The sequence below is a fragment of the Sturnus vulgaris genome, chromosome Z (genome assembly GCF_052056855.1).
Source record: "Sturnus vulgaris isolate bStuVul1 chromosome Z, bStuVul1.hap1, whole genome shotgun sequence".
Lineage (NCBI taxonomy): Eukaryota > Metazoa > Chordata > Aves > Passeriformes > Sturnidae > Sturnus > Sturnus vulgaris.
The window spans coordinates 53,239,701-53,259,509 of record NC_142283.1 but is presented as its reverse complement, the minus strand read 5'-3'; the positions used below and the strand labels follow the sequence as shown (position 1 = coordinate 53,259,509).

Sequence of the window (19,809 nt, the reverse complement as noted above, 5' to 3'; positions counted from 1 at the left end):
TCACGCAGGGGAGCAGCAAAGTACCACAACCCTAACTCTAACCCTGAAAAACATGAGATAACAGCACTGGTGGTTCTTCCAGGGTTTCTTTGGCATTTCAGTGCACAGACTGGAGCTCAGGTAGGCTGGCATGCAGAGCAATAGTGCCAGGAGGTGCTAGGGAATACCGGCTTCCAGTGAACTCATGCCAAGGAGAGCCCCCATGAGGATGGGGCCCGAGCACTGATGAGAACCGTCACTCATGCAGCACTCCACACGGTTCTCCTGGGGAGAGAACACTTCTGCCTGCTCTCACGCTGTCTTTGAATGATGGCACAGATTTGTTTGTGGTAATTTTCTGTTTATATCATACTGCTTTTCAGTGTTCTTCACCATTTTTGAAGATATTTTAAAGACACTTATTTTTTGCTGTTTTGTGATGTAATCTGGAAACAAAAGATGTAATGATCTAGAGAAATGGAGAAAGTTTCAATAAATCCAGTGGTGCACTGCTGGATTCAATAAATCCACTGAACACTGCTGCTTTCTGCCCTGCCCTTGTTGCCAAATGAAAACTAATAGGATTTGCAATCCTCTTTGAAATAAAAAAATCTGAAAAAAGTGATGGACTGAAAGGTGATGACTATGCACACACTAGGTTCTTTAGGAAATTTCCACACTCAGCTTAGCGAGTTTTCTCATTTGCTTCACTACCTCCTCAGTACAAACAAGACTGTTGATGACAATTTATGATTTACAACTCCAGATTATGCTACAACCCAGTAACATAGTTCTAGGGTGAGAGGCTTGGTTTATTCAGTTTTGTTCAGTTTTTCTTCCTTTCTGCTTTTTTCTCACCTATATTACCTCTCTCTTCACAAGCAGTCAAATATATCTACAGATTAGGTTCTCAAAAGTAGATTTTACATTAGAAACTACTATGAAAAATTCCAATATAATTTTTTTTCTTAAAAATTCCAGTACAGTATTAGTCCAGTGAAAGACTTGCAACACAAATAACAAAACCAAAAAAATCAAATAGGATTCCCCAATATGTCATGGAATGGCAACTGCGCTTTGACAATGTCATATTAATAACCTACATGATAAGGTAGTAGTATTAATACACATAAGAAAATATGGTTTTAAAAAAGACAGGCCTGCTATTGAGTGTAGGTCTCTCTTTCTCCATTGAAATTCTTATGTAGGTCTTGAAGTTATATAGAGAAGGCAATCAAGGAATGAAATATGGACTTTCATCTCTTATTTTGATTTCATGGATAATCAGTGAATTTCATGGATAGTCATGGATAATCATCAGTGTTAAAGTGCTGGGGGCCACCACTCCTGAAAGACTCACCTAAGCAGTTTTATGCAGGGCCAGTTGCTCTCCAGCAACATATTTTGCTTCGTATCAATTTTACAATGCTTACATTATTGTTCTGAAGCATTATGCACAGTTTGAGAAATAGGAGATACCCATCATTTATTTCTTTTGGCTCTAGGCATACATGAGGATTGGAGCTGTAGAAGAATATAATTGTTTTCTTAATGGTCTTCTGCTTTTTATTCTTTGGGCAATATTTGAACATTAAATCACCTCCACCCCCCCGTTAAGAAAAAGTCTTGACTATTCTCATTTTGGTGATAGTCATAATCTTATCAATCAAAGCAATTTTTTAAATTCTGTCAATTTAAAATCCAGAAGTAATTTTCTGCTTTAGATCAGAAAGACATGGTATGTTTGAAAGACCAACACCCCTTTTATCATCTGTTCTGAGCACAGCATTTGGGAGGGCACTGTGCAGTATGAATTAGGTTGGAATTATAGTGCTTACATGTTTTGACATGATTGTAATATCAAGGTCAAATACATCAACGAACACACTGCCCTTTATTGCTCTGTTAGTCTGGAATGACCAATTTAAGATAATTGGATCTAATTTCCAATCAAATTATTCAGCATAAATTCAGTTTGACTTTATGTCAAGAAGGCTAGTGTTTAACCTAGTTTCTTGCAATCCAAGCTGCTTCATTTTGTCAGCTTACAAAAGAGAAAAAGCTTATGTTCACTGAGCATTAATTATATTTGTAAACCTTGTTTTAAGCACAAAACGTAAAAAGACAATTCCTTATTAATAACGACTGTGGGTTGCATTTGTTTCATAGTTTAGTAGCAAAAGCAAGTTAAGTCATAACGGGTTATCATTTTTGCTTAACAGAAAAGTACAGATATGAATGTTTTATACACTAAGGCCACTATCAGTTATTTAGGGAGAGAGAACTAGAATGCTCTCTTCAGAAGGGCATTCAGTTTTGATTCAAAATAAACAGTAATGAAATAATAGGTAAGTTGTTCCCACTGTCACCTTTCTTATTCAAATGTGACTTACTTGTGTTATTAATTTCTTAGCTTTCATTTTCTAACCATCGAATCTGCTTACATCATTGACCAATAAACTGAAAATCCCTTTGTTACAAGATTTCTAGTCCAGTGTAGGTATTAGTACATCATGATCAAGGCTCCTCTTACATTCGTCTTCAAGCTTAAGTTTTATAAACTGTTGATTTTTCCAACCCTTTCATCCTCCTGCTAACCATTCTGATTATTTCAAGTTTTCTAGTAACTTTCCTGCATTGCTAAACTAAAAGAAGTAGTATTGCAGCACCTACACCAATGACATATACAAAGGTAAAATCATTGCTACTCTGCAGGGAGAAAGAGATGTTTATTTGCTTTAACATAAGCATGTTGCCACAGCTTTGAAGTGACAATTCTGTCCAGCTGTCTTGGGAGTCTGGTTTTGTCACTGTAGCATGTTCCAGCCATCCACTCAGTGTCCCACAGCTTCTCTGACAGACCAGCTTTCAAATTTGGACTCAGCAGGAAACCCTGTAAGGAAAAAGAATCAGATTTTACATTGTGACCAGGGGATTTTGTCAGCCTTATATCAGCCTTCCCTTAGTGACACATGTGGGCTTGGAAAAATCTTGCTTCCCTGCACAGAAGTTGGTGTTGGATCATTGAGCCTTCCTGCCACAATGGAGCTAGATCTTTACTCCTCTCTCAGGCAAGGATCTTTCATCACTTCAGCCATATATCCAGCAGTTACCTTGCTCCTGTAACCACTGTGTTGTAACTAGAAGCTCATATTAAATCAATTTTCTGCCCTGTCTTCAAGGTGGGTTTTTTGGGCAGTAGTACTAACAATCCAGTTCCCATCTCTTAATCGTGGTCTGGTTCTTATTCTGTGTACTGCAAATGTTTGTCTTGCAAACTTTGTAAGCATTCAGTATTGCTCAGAGTCAACACACATTCTTCGTCATTATCTGTTGCCATCCTAGTCTTCAAACTGAAACTAGGAAGAATATTTTAAGACCTCAGTGCAAGAATCCATCCTTATAGAAATACAGGGCAGCCTTGTGTGGCCTTATATTCCACTCAATACAAGCGTCTGTTCATTCTGAAAACTCTCTTATACAGGCACACTTCATGCTATCAGGAAACTGTCACTTCTTCTTGGACTTTATTTCCTCACTTTATCATAACTCCACAATACAGCACCTAGCCATGGATGGTGCGTCACAGGCTAGTTTAAGAAAATAACACAGGAAGTCTAATGAGCTTATATCCCTCAATGTCTCTGTTCTCAGCTGAATCCCTGTAAAAATCCTTCCCAGGCATCAACCAGAGGACATTTAGGGCTAATTTAGCCAAACACGTCCATCTTTCTCCTAAGGTACGTGTGTACACACGCATTTAGAGAGCTAGGGAATTACAGCTTGGCAATTCCTTTCAGGCCTGGATTTCTCCTGTCTCTCAGGTCCATTCCCAGGCTGACAAGCCGACTACAGCTTCAGTTAAGGGAGGCAGTCTCCCAGAGTGATAACTTGGTGAAAAACAGAAGGGAATTCATAATAAAGATTAACACCTGGTGTCTTTCCCACGGGACATCCAGACATGCTGTCCCAAGAGACTTTTGTCCCAATTGTCCAATGAGCTACTGTCCTGTCCTAGCTGCACATAACACACTTTAAATATGGGATGTCTGTACAATAAAGTTGGCCTTTTTTCCCCAAAAGAGATCCGTGTGTGTTGCTGTCCTTTCTCTCTCTTGCAGCGCAGTAACCACAGGTACGAGGACAGATAATGTCTCATTGACACTCCAGACATACCTAGGAATTGGGCATTTTCACCTTCATGCTATAATTAAAGCAGAACGATTAAACACTGGTCACTCTTTTCAGAACAGGAAGTGGAAGATGCCACCCACAGATGCTAGATTGATAGGGCACAGAGAGACTCTTGTTTGCATCAGCATTGTACTTAAGCATTTTGTTTTGATAAACTTAAGCAGTGTATTTCCCTCTTCTGTTTAGCAGTACTCATTTCCTGTGCCCCCTCTCCTTCTTACCCTATAATTTTGTAATGGAAGCTATAATCACAGCCAAGAATTACACAGAGAAAACGAACTGATTATTGCTTGTTGAAAAACAAACAACCTTTGTTCAGATAAATATACCCTCCACTTACAGCCAATTCAGGCTCTATGTCACCCTCCCCCCTGTAAATTCTCTGCCCCCTTTCCATGAAGCCTGAGCATTCCCTTTATTATAAAGGGAGGCCAGGGATTAATGTTGCCCTGGGAAGGGGAGCAATCAGCACACCTGACTGTAATTTCAGGACAGAAGGCTTTTCTTCATTTGCTCCCAGCCTGTAAAGCTTCAGTCAATCTTAAACTAATAACCATTTGTTAAATTGGTAATAGGATAACCAGAAACCAGTCCAAAACCAAGCCATTTATTCTTCCTTTATCTGTTAAATAGTTCACTTTTTACAGTCTGACAGCTTCTGAAAAACCCCAATCACTCACTTGCTTATTTGCTACCTCTTTCTGCTCTTTAGCCCCTCTGATATCTGCCAGCTATCAATGCCAGCTATCCTATCTCCACAAAACACACCTCCTTTGTCATCCTAACTTTATGCAACTGAATCACCATCCTGGTTCTTCTTCTCTAATCACATCAAGATTAAATTCTTTTTTTCCTTCAGGACCTTAAGTAGCTCCACACTCATCCACATTTCTTACACAGGTTTATTTAGGATCCAATGTCAGCTATTTGGCAGTGATGTCAGCCTGTTTTTTTCTTACATAATAGTTTTCCAGTCCTTTCATAGGCTGTCTCTCCTACACACAGTCCTGTGAATATTTATGTTCAGGCTACCCCTCTTATGTTAGTAACCACTTAACACCACAAGTCAAACACAGTAATTTTGATTCAGTCATTTCAATTAATATTTATCTTGGCCTAGTTTATCACTGCTATCAGAAGTGGTCAGGGGGAAAAAAAAAAAAAAAAAAAGATTATGTATTTGGGGAAACTGCCCCAGTGTACTGACCGGCAGGGTCAGTTCACCATTCTGGCTCACTGCATGGAAACTCACATGGTAGCAGGAAGGTGAAGTAAGTGTGGCAGCAGCTTTTGAATGAAGACTGCACGCTAATTCTACTTCAAAAACTACTCCATAATTTTCCTTTGCCATGATTTTGTCTTCTCCAGCCCTAAAACATAGCTCTAGAGAATTTTCCCATCAAAAGAAAATTAGAATGTGACCTCACAAACTTGCTTGCTTCTGATTCAAATATGCCAAAAGTAAGAAAAATATCTATTTCTTAGTTATGCAGGTCAGCTGCATATTTATACTTCCCTTTAGCACACACAAGCTACACAGATTACTGATCAACTCATGAAGTAAGTCTAAAATTATATAAATTTAAAATATTACAAAAAGCAACAAGCTATTGCAACAACCCACCCTCCCCCCCAAACAATTACAACAGTAGTACAGACACCACAACCTTAGTGCAAGGCAAATTGGTAGGAAAGGGAATGAGATACAATAAACTAGCAGTGGAAGCTGGGAGGGAAAAGTTTTACTAGGACCAGCAGTATTTAACTGTGGGCTCTTAAATCACACAAGTAAAGGACTGCTCTGGTGTGGTAAAAGGTTCAAATATGCATGTATCATGCTCGGGAGAGCACACTCAAGCTTCCTGTAACTTTTGTAGTTGCTGCAGGCTATGCAGCAATGATGCTCACTGTAGCCAACATCTGCCCAACAGCACAACCATAGGGAAGTGACAAATTAATTTCAAATTTGAATAAACATTTGCAGTAAATGCCCCAGAACACAGGGGAGTTTGAAGTCAGCTAATACCTCCGAACTTTGTTTGGTCCAATAGTTGAGTTCTGTAGAAAACATGGACAGCAGTCCAATGCTAGTATAAGTATAGTGCAGATAAATAAATAAATCTGCATTCCTCCTCTAAGTTTCCTCCACCCATTCCTGATTTTGTTTCTCTGATCACTAGTCAGGACAGAACTTTGTTTTTCTGAGTATAGGTGGAGTCAAATTAGTTTTGAGGAGGGGAGGAAGGGATTCTTATAAAATCCGATGCTTACACATTCTGAAGGAGACAAATTGGTTTGTTCAGCTAGCCAGATGGTAGTTCAGATGAGAAACATGACTTGGTGGTTTGCAGCACAACTCAAGAACTTACATACAAGTGGAAGGTGAAGGAAGAGCTTCATATCCCATACAAGCCTTGGCTACCTGAATAAGGTAATTTCTTGCTGCTATACTTGATTTTTGGTACTTCTAACTGGTTCCTCATAGCATTCAGCCTCTCTTTTCCGTCCTAATATGCTTTGTCAATAAACTGTTATCGATCATAGTCATTAAACTGACTTCTTCTATAATGGTGTTATGAGGTTAGGAAGGAAAATTTAATAAAGTCTCTCCTGAATTTGTGTCTGAGGAGCAGTAACCAGTACAACTCTATTGCAGTTGAAGCTCTAGTGACAGGTGAGCATCAGCAGAGCCAGTCTGAGTGATAGATGAAAATCATAAGGTATCTGAATGTGACAAACATAGTGCCTATTCCTTGCCTGTGTACCAAGGCACATACATGAAGTTTCAATTGATTTCCTTGCTTCTTTCCATATTTCTTCTAATACAACCAATAAAACAAAACTGTATTATTTAATCTGTTGCTAATTTACTAAAGATCTATTTTGTACTTAGTTTTACATAGTTCCTGTTTCAAGGTATCAGCCTTTGGTAAAAGTAGTTTTGTATCTATGTATAATAAGTACGTTTTTCTTCCTTTTCTCTTTTTTTGTTTTGGTAAGTCCAAATCCAAGGTAACAGTACAATGTTTGTACTGGAAACTCAAACCAAACACACATTAACAAGTCACATTTCTTTATTTAAGTGTGGAAAAACTTAATACTTGCCCTACTTTGTCTTCTTGGGGAACCTACATCTGTAAAGTATCACCAGGTCACTAGGAGCCCACTCAGCTTTCATTCAGAGAGAGTGAATACACTTATTTGGGGAGTGTTAAGTATGGGTTGCATGAAAACAAGAAGTGTAGGATTCAACAGTTTTTTCTTGATTCCACCATCAAGTTGTTTTGTAATGTGCAGCAAATGTATTCTACTCATTTGCTCTTTTGTAAAATGTAAATTAGGACATGGAGCACAAGATAACCAAGTAGAACAAGAAGTATCCGTCTTCACAAGTTTATATGGCAGCCTAAAATGCAAGCAATGAGATAAGCATTTTATAAATTATTTTTATGATTGTCTGATAAGCTTTTTAAATCATTCACATGAATCAAAGCAGAAATAGCTTGGAGAACTTGTAGAGCATGAGTAGAGGAACAACCTCAATGCCTCAGAAAGTGCCTTTGTAGCTATCCAGGTGCAAAGATAAAGGCTTGCACCCTTGCCTGTGTGTTCTTGCTGGCAAAATTTGCCACAAGCATAATAGGACTACTAAGAGAGCTGTCTGCTCTTGCTGATGCACACACCAAGCACAGGCTTTCCCAATGTAAGTCCCCGTCTCACAGGACATCTGTTCCAGCTGCCATGAGAAATCTTGGAGGTAAGAGTCAGTGGGATGCTAGACAGAATGCTTCCAGGCACAGCTTTACATTTTTGAGGGATCTTGTGTATGGCCAGGCACAACAGAAGGAGCACTTTCCTTACAGGTCTTTTCTCTTTTATTTAGAAGGTTAGCTCCAGGGACAAGATGAGTATGTGGAGATATTACTCAATAGCTAAGAGCACAAGGAAATCCTATATAGTTTTTTTCAGCTTAGGGTGTTTGCAATTACATCATCTTATAATAAATTTTCTTTTGCAAGTGAAGAAGGAAGAAAGCAAAGCATGGTGTCAGAAAAATGTTCCCTCATTGTAATAGCTATGCTTTTTTCTACCCTGTTCAGGTATTCCAACATCTCCCTATAGTATGTAGCTGCACAGCTTTCAAATCCATAGGGCTGCTGGAAAATAACTACCTCATTCATTAATAATGCAACTAAAATAGTAATTTCATTTTGGAGTTACATGGAACACTGTGATCATGAAAAAGAACTGAAGGCTGAACTCTGAGCTGTGACATAAAAGGATGTCTTTGTAGTAAGGAAACATGCTATTCATTTAAGTTTTGTAAGCAGTAAGGCCCAATTTATACTCCTCTTGGGACAGAGTTTGCCTAATGAAAGTGAAGGGTTCTGGGTGGTGTCATGCAGATTTTATCATGCCTGTTTTAGTCTGGGTGTTGCCTGGTAAGTAGCAGGATTTCTTCTATCTGTCTTGTGGCACAAATCATAATCCCTTGCCCAGGCATGTCCATGTAGAATGCAGAAATATCAGTATCACTCTACATAGGCAGGCTTATTTAGCTTGAGTGGTGCATCCTTTTTATATTTTTCCAGGCCTCAAACAAAATTATGACCATGCTGTTTCAACTCAGCATTGTCAGAAGACATGGCTACAGCTGGATATAATTTCTGTAATTTCTTATAGTAAACTGAGCACTGATACAGGTATTAATGCTTCCAACTTTACAACATATATGGCCTTTGAAAGTATTAGCTACCTTTGACAACTGAGAAAACAGGCACAGCAAGATCTAACAACTTGCTTAAGGTCACCCAGAAACTGTGGGAATGAAAACCAGATTCTTTCATACAGACCTCAACACAAGGCAGTCTCTCCCTCTCTTGTGGCTGTTCTAAGATTTTTTAAGACATGCAAATGCATCCAGTGCCATTTCAGTCCAGACACATGGCAGTAGAATGATTTTGCTTTTGATTCCTACAAGGCTCTGACGGCTTTTCTTTTCCACCCTGCTGCAGTGATTCAGATTCTCCAGAGATCATGTACCTCAGTGGAGCAAATCACAGAACTAGCAACTGCTTCTTTATACTGGGTAATTTCAAGTGGTATGGATCCCCTCATGCAACGAATTTTTCCCAGCTGTAGATAATTTTAAGTATAGTACACCTTCAGCTACCTCAAGTTCCCATTCTCCACATGAGATAGGTCTTTTTTGGTATTCTGTATCTTGTACAATATCCCTGCTCCTTGAAAAAAACAGAAAAATGTATGAATGTTTCTCTCCCTCCAGCCAGATCCTGTGTCCTCCATGCACTGCATGATTACTGCATGTTTATCATAAAACTTTTAAGGGGAAATATGCTCTTTAGTATGCTTAATAAGATGTTCTTGCCTACAAATATATCTTCACAAGGATGGGTTGGATGTGCACTATTTTGGCAAAAATGCTTGGCATTGCAGGAACGATTAATATTTATAAATGGTAAAATGTTGCAGACCCTAAAATTCTTCTATCTTTGGAAATCTTCATGTCTGAATGTTTCACATTGTCTTCTCTCCTTTGTCCTTTGTTCACATTTGCATGCTTCTTTTGTTTTCTTAACTCTGTACTTGATTTTTTTTTTTTAATTTCTTTATTCATTCTTCTGTCTCTTGGGGTATCTCTTCCCCAGGTAATGTTTTCAGTCAAACCACTGCAATGAATGTTGTATTTTAAATTGGTAATTACTTGTGTAAGCCATTCCTAAAATATTTTAATTAATTTCTCTAACAATGGGCCTTCTACAAATTTTCAGATCTGTTAAAATACCTCACCACCATCGCTACCACTCCAGAAAAAATAAAGAAAAAACAACCTAAAACGCAGAGAAGATCTAAGAATTAGAAAAGATGAAGGCTAAAGACAGCAATCCACCAGATGGTGGCTATGGATGGGTTGTGGTAGTGTCAGCCTTCATGGTGATGGGCTTCACTGTTGCTGTCCTCAAGACTTTTGGTCTGTTCTTTGTTGAAATCCAGCAGCACTTTGATGAACTTGCAAGCTCTACTTCCTGGATCACATCAGTAACTATTGTCGTCTTTCATTTAGGAGGTAGGTAGTAGTACTCCTCTAGCATTTTATTTTAATATTAACTACCCAAGCAAGTCTGGAAATCTTCCTTAAAAAAACCCAAACCCAGAAACATCTAAGGTCTAGACTTCCTTTTTCTGTCTCTACAGAAAATACAGAAAATTTTCAGAAAATTGGCATTTGCTGCCTCAGATATGGAATGGGTTAATACCAGAACTCTATACCTGAAAAAAAATCATGTACCTAAATTCATGATTAAGTTTTGCTCCAGGCTTTGAGTTAAACTCATTAGAGATAATTCTGATAGCTGCAGAGATTGTTGAATTAAGCTCTTAAAACAGTTTGTGCAAATTCACTGATCTCATTTTCAAAGTACTTCAAAATGCAAGGATTTTGACCCCATCTATCAGGTAAGCCATGTGCTACCAAAATGATTCTCAGTCCTGCTTTTTCCCGCTTGTTTTTAACTTCATCAAGATCCCTTTTCTTTGCATGTATTACCAGTTCTGTGTCTTCTTTACCCCTCTTAGTATGATTTCAAGTTATTGATCTACCAGAAGACTCACAGAGGAAAAAGAAAAAAAAAAAAAAGAAAAAGAAAAATATCAATTCACTCAGTGAGAGAGCTCAATAAAGACATGACCACGCAAGCAGAGAGTAGGGGATGCTTTGATGTTCCCAGTCAAAGGCAGTGTGCTATGGGAACAGGTCAAATACCACATCACACCAAATGAAGGAGGGAAGAATAGGAAACATCCTGTATTTGACTCAACTTGGTTGTTTCGAGAGTCCGTGGTGCCCTTGTAAACTGCACGACCCTTCACATGATGTGAGGATTCCAAGCATGTGCAGGCTTGAACTGTACAGAATTTGTGAAGTCTGCTCTGCATATTCTCACAGAGATATATGGTTGCAATAGGTAAATATCCTTACATAATAAATGCTATCATAATATTGTTTCTGAAGACACTTAATTGCACAGACACTGTATAATTACATGCATCCTACTCAGTCCAGACCAATCAGTATTATTGCTTGGAACTGCAGTACTTCCAAACATCAAGAGCAACTGGTCTTTCTTTGAAAAATGTATTCAGAAGGAAAAAAAGAGGAACCCAAAGTCAAAGCAAAAAGATAAAATAAGTCATGAGTTGAAAAGATTTTATTAGTTCCGTAAACTGCTATCCTTGATGCCTGCTTTGCAGTGACAGATATAATTAACTGAAAAAAAGAATTGAAAAACCTGCTTCACAGACCACAGAAATTAAATGGTAATCTATCCATTTGGTTTACAAATTAAACTGACATATTGTGATACTATTTTGTCATTCAGGCATTTGAACTTCATGAGAAGAAAAAGCCAGCATAGGAGAGAAAAATTTAACAGTCCTGTTTAGTTAGGTTTTGTTTTATTATAGCATATATTTACATTGTATAGGAATGTATTAAGGAATGCAGCATATGACACAATAATATCAAGTATAAACCAGCAAAAATACATTTGCCTAGCCAGGTGTGAGGCCAGCTTACGTCAAGGAAGGCAGTTATAATTTTCAACAGAAACTGTTTTTCATCCTTTGAAAATAATCCTCTTTCAGTGAATAAAGTTTGGTGGTCAAACATTCCAAACCCCTCTCTGTATAGTAGTTTATAAATGTCTCAGGTCAATACATAATTGTCCTCATCTTCTTCTGCCTTTGCTTCATTTATAGGGACCACAAGACTTCCTGATGAAGATCACCTGAGCCTCCAGTTCTTTGAGCATGTTTCCTGGACTGGCTTAGTTTTTCTAAATGTGTATCTCTGGGAAACCTTAAGTGTCACTTGGCTCAGTATGAAGGATGATCACTGAATTATTATTTTTTCCTATTTGGATCCTTTCAACAGCAGGTCTGTTTCTTGTGTCAAAGGAGAGCATGTGCTTCCACTCCCAAGGTCTGCACTTGCAACAGGCTGTTCAGTTTACCACATCAAGGATTCTCCCCATCACTTTCACCAGCCTTCTCTTGGTACTGATGTACACCTCCCAACACCCTTGTCTTTGCAATCTGGTTGCCATACCTTTCCATTGCTTGTGCATTTTCTGTGTGTTGCCCTTATCCTTTCAGACTGTGGAGTCAAGCTATTTTACCCATTTCCAGTTCTGTGGCTAGCTTCTTTCTTACTATCCCATGTTTAATTTCTGCCTGTTTATTCTCCTTATTTGATATTTAAAGATGGAGATTTGGTAATATTTCTGCTCCAGCTGCAGATCTTTCGCTTGTTTTCAAGAGCTTTTATGGACATTATCTTGTGTCTACTTTTCTTCTTTTTTTCATCATATTGGATGATTCACCAGCTGTATGTACTTTATCATGTCTCATCAACTACATCTTAAGATAATGACTGAATTTCAGTATTTTTACATGCTTTAAAATTATCAGATTTTTGCTGTAAAAGCTAATGAGACATTCGAGGTTTGTATAACTCCTGCCAGGCCAACTTTCTGCTGACAATGACAATGTACATTTTGCAGATTTTGCAACAAGCAGTACTCTGTCAGGTTTATTTCACTCATCCTAGCTACCAAATTCTCTTAATTCTGATCTTAACACAGGAGAATGTACAGCAACATGTCCTACAAACTACTACAAAACCTTCCTTGCTGGCTGCTCTCTCTTAATCATTGTCTTCCTACTTACTTCAATTTAGAACCATGGTCCTTGTTAACCGAATTCCATTTTATGCACGAGCTCTAGTTCCCAGGTTGTTTAACAGATCGTCGGGAGCTGGTTCATGCCAGGTGGTACTTGGGAACCCCCTAGTGGCCATGGCTACTTAGAGAAATCCTACGGCCTTGACCTCGACTCTCTCTGATGCTGTAGAAAAAACAACCAGGCAGTAAAAATGATCCTTAATTAAGCAAAAATATCCCTGCTGTTTCAGGTGTTTCCAGACTAGAGACCAAAGCAACTGCTGCACCATCAAATCTGTACCATCTGCACCTTTGGCCTCGTGTTGAAGATCCTCTAAACTCTGTTTAGAGAAACTGTACCACTAATTAAAGATTTAAGAAATGAACTGCCAATTTTCTGTACAAATATTACCACAAAATAAACGCTAATTTTTGGTCCTTTATAAACTTTTAAAATTCTACTAAGGGTTGATTTTTGCAAAATTCTAGAAAACAAAAGTTAGTTTTCAGAAAGTTTTCATGCTAGCCATATCAATAACACATTCTCAATAATACAATTTTTATAGATGAACCTATAGGTTCTGTGGCTGAAGTTTCACTTTCTGCTAAAAGAGTCCATGAGGTTCTGTCTTGTTCGTAGTTCTATTCTTACATGAAAATCAGTAGAACTGTCCTACTACAAGAAAGGCACTAAAATGTTCTTTCCCTTTAAAAGAGTCCACATATGGTGAATATATTTTCGAATCTGTGCCTCAGGAACAGTCATTTCTCTATCAGCAGGTATACAATCTTGAAATTTTGGTTGACCTCCTACCCCATCCAGCAGAATTAAGGCTCTTTGTGTCAAGCGTTATAAGGGTAGTCTTCCTCAAAATGTTTTATTTATTTGGCCATGTTGATCAGATTAATGTTCCTAATGTGTTTCTCTTTCTCCAATTTTTCTGCTGATCCAGCCCCTGTTGCCAGTTCACTGTGTGTACAATATACCCATCGGACAGTTGTGATCACTGGAGGACTTCTGGCTTTTTCAGGAATGGCACTGGGATTTTTTGGACTTAACATGGTGTGGATGTACGCAACAACTGGCTTCCTACAGGGTATGAATTTATGGCTTTATGGCTTTCTTCCACCAGCAACTTATTTGAGGGTGCTAGTGGCAGGAGTTTTAAAATCTTGTATCTATTTTGACTTTATGAGCAGCCAGAACAAGCAATGCTCTTTAAAATTGATTTGCCTCCCGTCCCACTTTGGAAATAAGAATTTGTAGAGGAAACCTGCAACAACAAAGAAGACAAATATTTAGATGCCAGTAATTTATACCTGAAAATTATATGCAAGCAGAAAATTAAGTGTTTTATTTTTCATTCAGATATAAGAGCTTTGTGAACTTTTTAAAGGGTGCTGAAGTAAAAAGACACGGAGATCCCAAATTCTATACTTTCTCTCAACTTATGTTTTGAACAGAGTCCCAGCCTTTCATTTGTTTCCAAACTTTTCCTTTACTCCAGGCAAAACCAGGCCAGAAAATTTTCTCCAACAGCTAGCAGATTTTCCTGGAACAGGAAGCAAAGCTAGCAGGGAATAAAATAAACCATTCTGAATTCCACACTGGATGCTCGAGAAAATGTCTGGAATTTGATCCCTTTGGCAGTCCTAGGCTGCCAAAGAGTCTAGGGAGCCATCAAAATAACTCTAAGTTAGATCAGGTCTTAAGTTTGCTCAAAGCAGTCAAACAAGAAAATGAAGAGCAAACAGAGGCAATACACCAGCTTCCTTCATGTCCCACCTCACTGTCTACCCTGAACACAGCTCAGCTTAACCTGCTGGTCTGACCGAGTACCAACCTTAATGCAGACAGCATGGGATCTGAGATATGTCTAGCTTCAACCCCATGACCATGTGATTGCTCATGCACTAAGCTGTGAAACCAACTTTTTGTTTTTCTTTTTTTTTAAAGTGACAGTGTAATAATGTATATACTTCATGTTCTGCTTTTTCATTTGAATATATACAACTTACAGAATATAGTGTCACAAATATATCCTTACATCTACTCCAGCTAAGCTCATGCTTCTTCTAGGCAAAAATGTTTTCCCTCTAAAACTTTTTAACTTTGCAAATGTAGAGGCACTGACTGCTTTAATTTCCATCTTCACAAAATACCTCAATAGTGTTTAACCAGTGTTATTTGTATTGGTGTTTTTCAGGTCTTGGCATTTCTTTTTCATGGATACCAGCCATTAGCATTGTTAGCCACTATTTCTCCAAGAAAAGGGCTTTGGCCAATGCTATTGCCAGTGCTGGAGAATGTGCCTTTGCATTCATGTTTGGACCATTTTTCCAGTGGCTGATTAGTCAGTATGGATGGAAAGGTGCCCTCTTGGTCATAGGTGGCATCCAACTCAATATTTGTGTCTGTGGAGTACTGATGCGACCCCTGGCAAGCAGCTGCCTCCTTAAGGCCAGGCATTGTGAAATTGAAACAGCACCTGGCAACGGTGCATCCAGGCGAGACAAAGAAGATAAGTCTCCCATCATGCGCAAAACCTTCAACTGGATGCTTGTGAGGCGACCAGAATTTGTACTTTATGCCATTTTTGGTATATTAGCTGCTATGAGTTTTTTTGTTCCTCCATTATTTTTAGTTCCACTTAGCTACAGCCTGGGAATAGATGAATCATGGACTTCATCCCTCCTATCCATTTTGGCTATGGTGGACTTTGGAGGCAGACTGCTGTGTGGCTGGTATGCCAACTTCCATGTTACCAAAACCATTCATTTGCTGGCAATGACGATTACATTGATGAGTACTTCCCTGATGCTGTTGCCACTGGCTAACAATTACCTTTCCTTAGCAATATTCACTGGCTTCTACGGATTCTTCTTTGGTACAACAGTTGCCATTCACATTACAGTGCTGGCAGACGTTGTAGGTATGCCAGAATTTGACAGTGCTCTAGGGCTTTTCATGCTCATTCGAAGCACTGGAGGTTTTGTGGGGCCTCCTCTTGCAGGTAAGTTAAGACAACTCACTGCCAAATACAGATTACAAGAAGAAAGGGGAATGGTAATCCAAACTGAAAATATCTGGATCTTCACTCAAATTTCCCCCTTTTTTAGCTGAGGGGTATCTGAGCCAAGAAGCACATAAAAACAGTCAGTTTAAATCCTCTCCAAAATACCTTGCTCCCTCTCTTCTGTGTGATTTTAGAGATACCATTTCAACAAGAAAGGAGAGATGAAAGGCAGGGTTCACATGGTGGTCCTGCTTTGTGAATCCCACATAATGCATGCCACTTGATGGCCTCCAACTATCTTGCTAAGAAAGTGTGCCCTTGGGACAAGTAGCAGACACACAATTTCAGAGAAGAAATTGAAATTTGAGACTAATGATGTTGCACAAATGCTGGTGATGTTGGGAGGGTTTCCACAGAAGTTCAAATTGAACAACCTGAAACATTAGGCTATGCAAACCTGAAGGAAGTATTCAGATAAATGTCTGCTGGTTTTCGACAGTATTTGAGCCAACTAGCATAATAAATAGGGAAGATAGGACATAAGAACAGTGGGAAGAGAGAACAGACAATGAGACAGGACATGGATTTATGGGCTGGCAACAAGATATAGTCGTCTTGGAAAAAATGCAAGATAAATGAACTGCAAGCTGTAGAGACTTTAAAAAGTGAAACAGCAATAAAAATTGACCAGTGTGACTTCAACAATGCAGATCTGAGTCCTCATCCAAAGACTATTGTTCACACACTACAGGTGACTTTTGTGGAAATGACATCACTAATGGGTTGCAAATGAGTCAGACTGAACACTGGAAAATTTTAATTCACTTTTGAAAATACAGAAACCAGGAAGATTCATAGAGGGGTTGAGACATAAGAGTATCAAAAATGTGTTGGAAAGATCTGAATAAAATACAATTTATAGTGGCTGGTCACTAGTACTGATTATCTGGGAATCAATGCAGCCCCTTTTTGTATATTTAGTAAACTACAAAGGAAGTATGGAAGAACAGGGAACCCTAAGTGCCTCTCAAGCTCTCCTCTCCTCCTTTGAGTGTAAAAGGTCAAAGATTTGAGCTCATGGTTCTTGTGCCTATATAAGGCTGAGCTTAGTTTAGAATGTGGCTAGGGAGTACCCTAAACATGGACAAACTTCCCACAAGCGAGCAACCTTCATCAGCCCACAAAGGAATGTGCCATCATACCCACAGGGCAGCTGACATACTGCTGCAGTGCTACCTCTGTACTAGAGATTTTTCAGTATAATACACAATGGCATTACGTATTTTGGTTGGCTTAAAGCTCACTGAAAACCAAGAGTTTTTTGTTAATATCTGTGACTCCTTGTGAAATGATGAACCAGAAACCTATGACATGCTGGACAAATTCTCCAACTTTGTCTCCAGCAGTTGGATCTCCTTTCCTTTAAACTCACTCATGCTGTAGTTATGGTCCAAATTACAGCAACTGGTGACAGCTACACCACATGGAGCTACTCTCATACACAGCTGCACAGTCTTTTTATTCTGCCAGTACCTGCCCTGTCTGCCACACTTTAGGTTGGAAAGTGCTTCAAACTGTGTAATATATTGTTTCACTAGTAATTCACATATAAAAAGAAATGTGAATTGTGTTTCAAACTGAAAAGAAGCTACAGTGGGGTGACATAATGTACTCGTGATGTAGAAATCTGCAAGACAAGTATGTAGCCAGCACACTGCCTCTGTAAGAGGATATATACACACTGCTGAGCTAATTCACATTAGCCTGTTTTCCATCATTCACATTCCTGTCATATATATTTCTCTCCAGGTCTGATTGTGGACTTCGCTGGAGATTACAGAGCAGGCTTCTACATGGCAGGAGCCACTCTTGCCCTATCAACTGGATTTTTAATTATTTTAGATCGACTCCAGCAGAGAAAAAAGAGAGGAAACAAGATTAGAACTAAACCAGAAAAGTCAATATTACCCTACCCTTCCCTCCATATCCTGAAACATCAAACCAGAAGGTATTGAGAGCACAATGTAGTGGTGTGACTACATGAGACCTCTGACAGCACTTCAGGACATATGGAAGTGTTTTATTTTTGCCAAACTCACTATTATTAGGATTTACAAAAGAATGGAAGTTTCGGGTAGGAATGTTTGAAACAAGGGAAGAAAGTAATTAATTTGCATGCAAACTAGAGCAGTAACCATCACCATATTATTTTGATATTGAAGTTGCATTTTAACTATGCAAGTCTTCAGTAGAGTCCATAAGGCCGTGCTAAATGAACTGGGGAAACCATGGTCTAAATTAAATTGCCATGAAACATGCGTGCAGCAGATAGAAACTCTACCCCCAAATGCAGACTGCAGCTATCACTAAAAAAGAGGAAAAGGCATCAGCTCACAAATGCTTACTTGGGGAAGTACTGCCCAGTATTTTCAGTAAACAAGCTGTATCTGAAAGCACAACTAAAGGAATACAGTTTTGAGCTAAAGGGTTTGCAGATACTCTACAGAGTAGTGCTGGAATAAGATAAAAAAATCAACTGATAAAATGTAAAAGTTATATGAGTAATAGAATACAGTAGAGAGAAATGCATTCCTAAATATCAGAAGTAAAAAGCAAAATACACCCACACAAAATTGGGAAGGATTGATGAATAGCAGAGAAAGACCTAAGGCTACAGTGGACTTCAAACTGAGTAGAGAATCCCAAAAGTAACCCTGTGTTAAAAATAGTGAATGTCTTCCTATGTTATGGTAATATGGAGGAGATAATGATGCTTGCAAGGCTTTAACTGGAAGAAGTACATAAGTTGCAAATAATTAAGTGGAACATAAATGAGAAAATTAAGAGTCTAAGGAAAAAGTATAAGAAATAAAGTTTGCCTTGTTTAGAACACAAAAGTTTTTACAGAGCATGAGAACAGCCTTCAAATCCATAATAGGTTGAGATAGAGAAAACATTATTAATTCCTTTCTTGTTAAGACAACTGGTAATTGATATAATTCACAGAAAGGCAGTTATGTAACAGTGAAAAAGCTTCATTGTAGTCTGTTAAAGATACAATGCAGAATATGAAAACACAGAGATATCAGAGAATAGGTAACACACGATCAAGGATCTAAATATATGTGCTTCAGAATAGTAGGATGGGCTAGATAACTTCCTGAGGTCCCCTTCAGTCCCACATTCCAATTATCCTAAGGCAAATACTTAGAGTAAATACTCTATTTATAAGAATAAAAAAGAGTCTGTATCCAAACAACTGGGTTTTTTTGCAATTTTACTCTATCGGGGGAAGACAGAATTTAAGGGAGAAAAGGTTGAGTAACATTGAGAAGTAAAAATTGAAAGGAAAAAAACCATAGCACTTTAAAGCCTTCAAACTATTATGAATATCATATCTGCCCTACTTATAAACTTCAGAAATGTTTACCATTGAAACACTTGCTCTGTGAAGCTGAGTTTACATAAATCTCTCATCTGAAATAATTACTTCTTGTCTCATAAGAACACGTATTAAAAAAATTTAATTTAACTTAGGGGGAATCAGTTGAACCATTCATAAATCAACTACCTGTGAGGGCTTGATTGAAGAGCATGTATTGGATGGAACACACGTGGGTATGCAAAGTCTTGTAGTAAGGCTCTGAAATACCTGACAAGATCCTTTCCAAACTTACAAATTGAAAAATTTGGATTTTTCTAGGAGTATTATTCTTCAGTCTTCTGCAGTGTCCCACTTAAAATAACTCTTCATTTTATAAGTAGTATTACAGGAGGTGGGAAGAATGGGGAAATGTTTAATAAATGCAGTTCCACCTCTGGCATTCTGTTAAAATTCTACATTTTATTTACAAGCCCTATCACTAATTTATTTTGAC

General features: G+C 38.4%; 2 protein-coding genes across 5 annotated transcripts in view; one reads left to right on the top strand and one right to left on the bottom strand.

Annotated features, from left to right (window-relative positions):
* Window positions 1-794: 794 nt before the first annotated feature.
* Window positions 795-19,809, bottom strand: part of BRD10 (bromodomain containing 10) — a 91,403-nt gene continuing 72,388 nt past the window's right edge. For 2 of the 4 annotated variants that reach the window (XR_015799197.1, XM_088155872.1), the window contains one exon: window positions 11,388-14,188. The gene's annotated coding sequence lies outside the window, so the exon portion shown is untranslated. Of the gene's footprint in view, window positions 2,873-11,387; window positions 14,189-19,809 lie in introns of those variants that run through there. The other 2 variants (XR_015799198.1, XM_088155871.1) reach the window with 2 other exon arrangements.
* LOC106853418 (monocarboxylate transporter 13-like) lies at window positions 8,818-19,780 on the top strand. Its single transcript, XM_014876678.2, has 5 exons — window positions 8,818-9,262; window positions 9,966-10,261; window positions 13,868-14,011; window positions 15,122-15,928; window positions 17,741-19,780. The coding sequence occupies exons 2-5, from the start codon at window positions 10,060-10,062 to the stop codon at window positions 17,944-17,946; spliced, it is 1,359 nt and encodes a 452-aa protein (XP_014732164.2). The 5' UTR covers window positions 8,818-9,262; window positions 9,966-10,059; the 3' UTR covers window positions 17,947-19,780.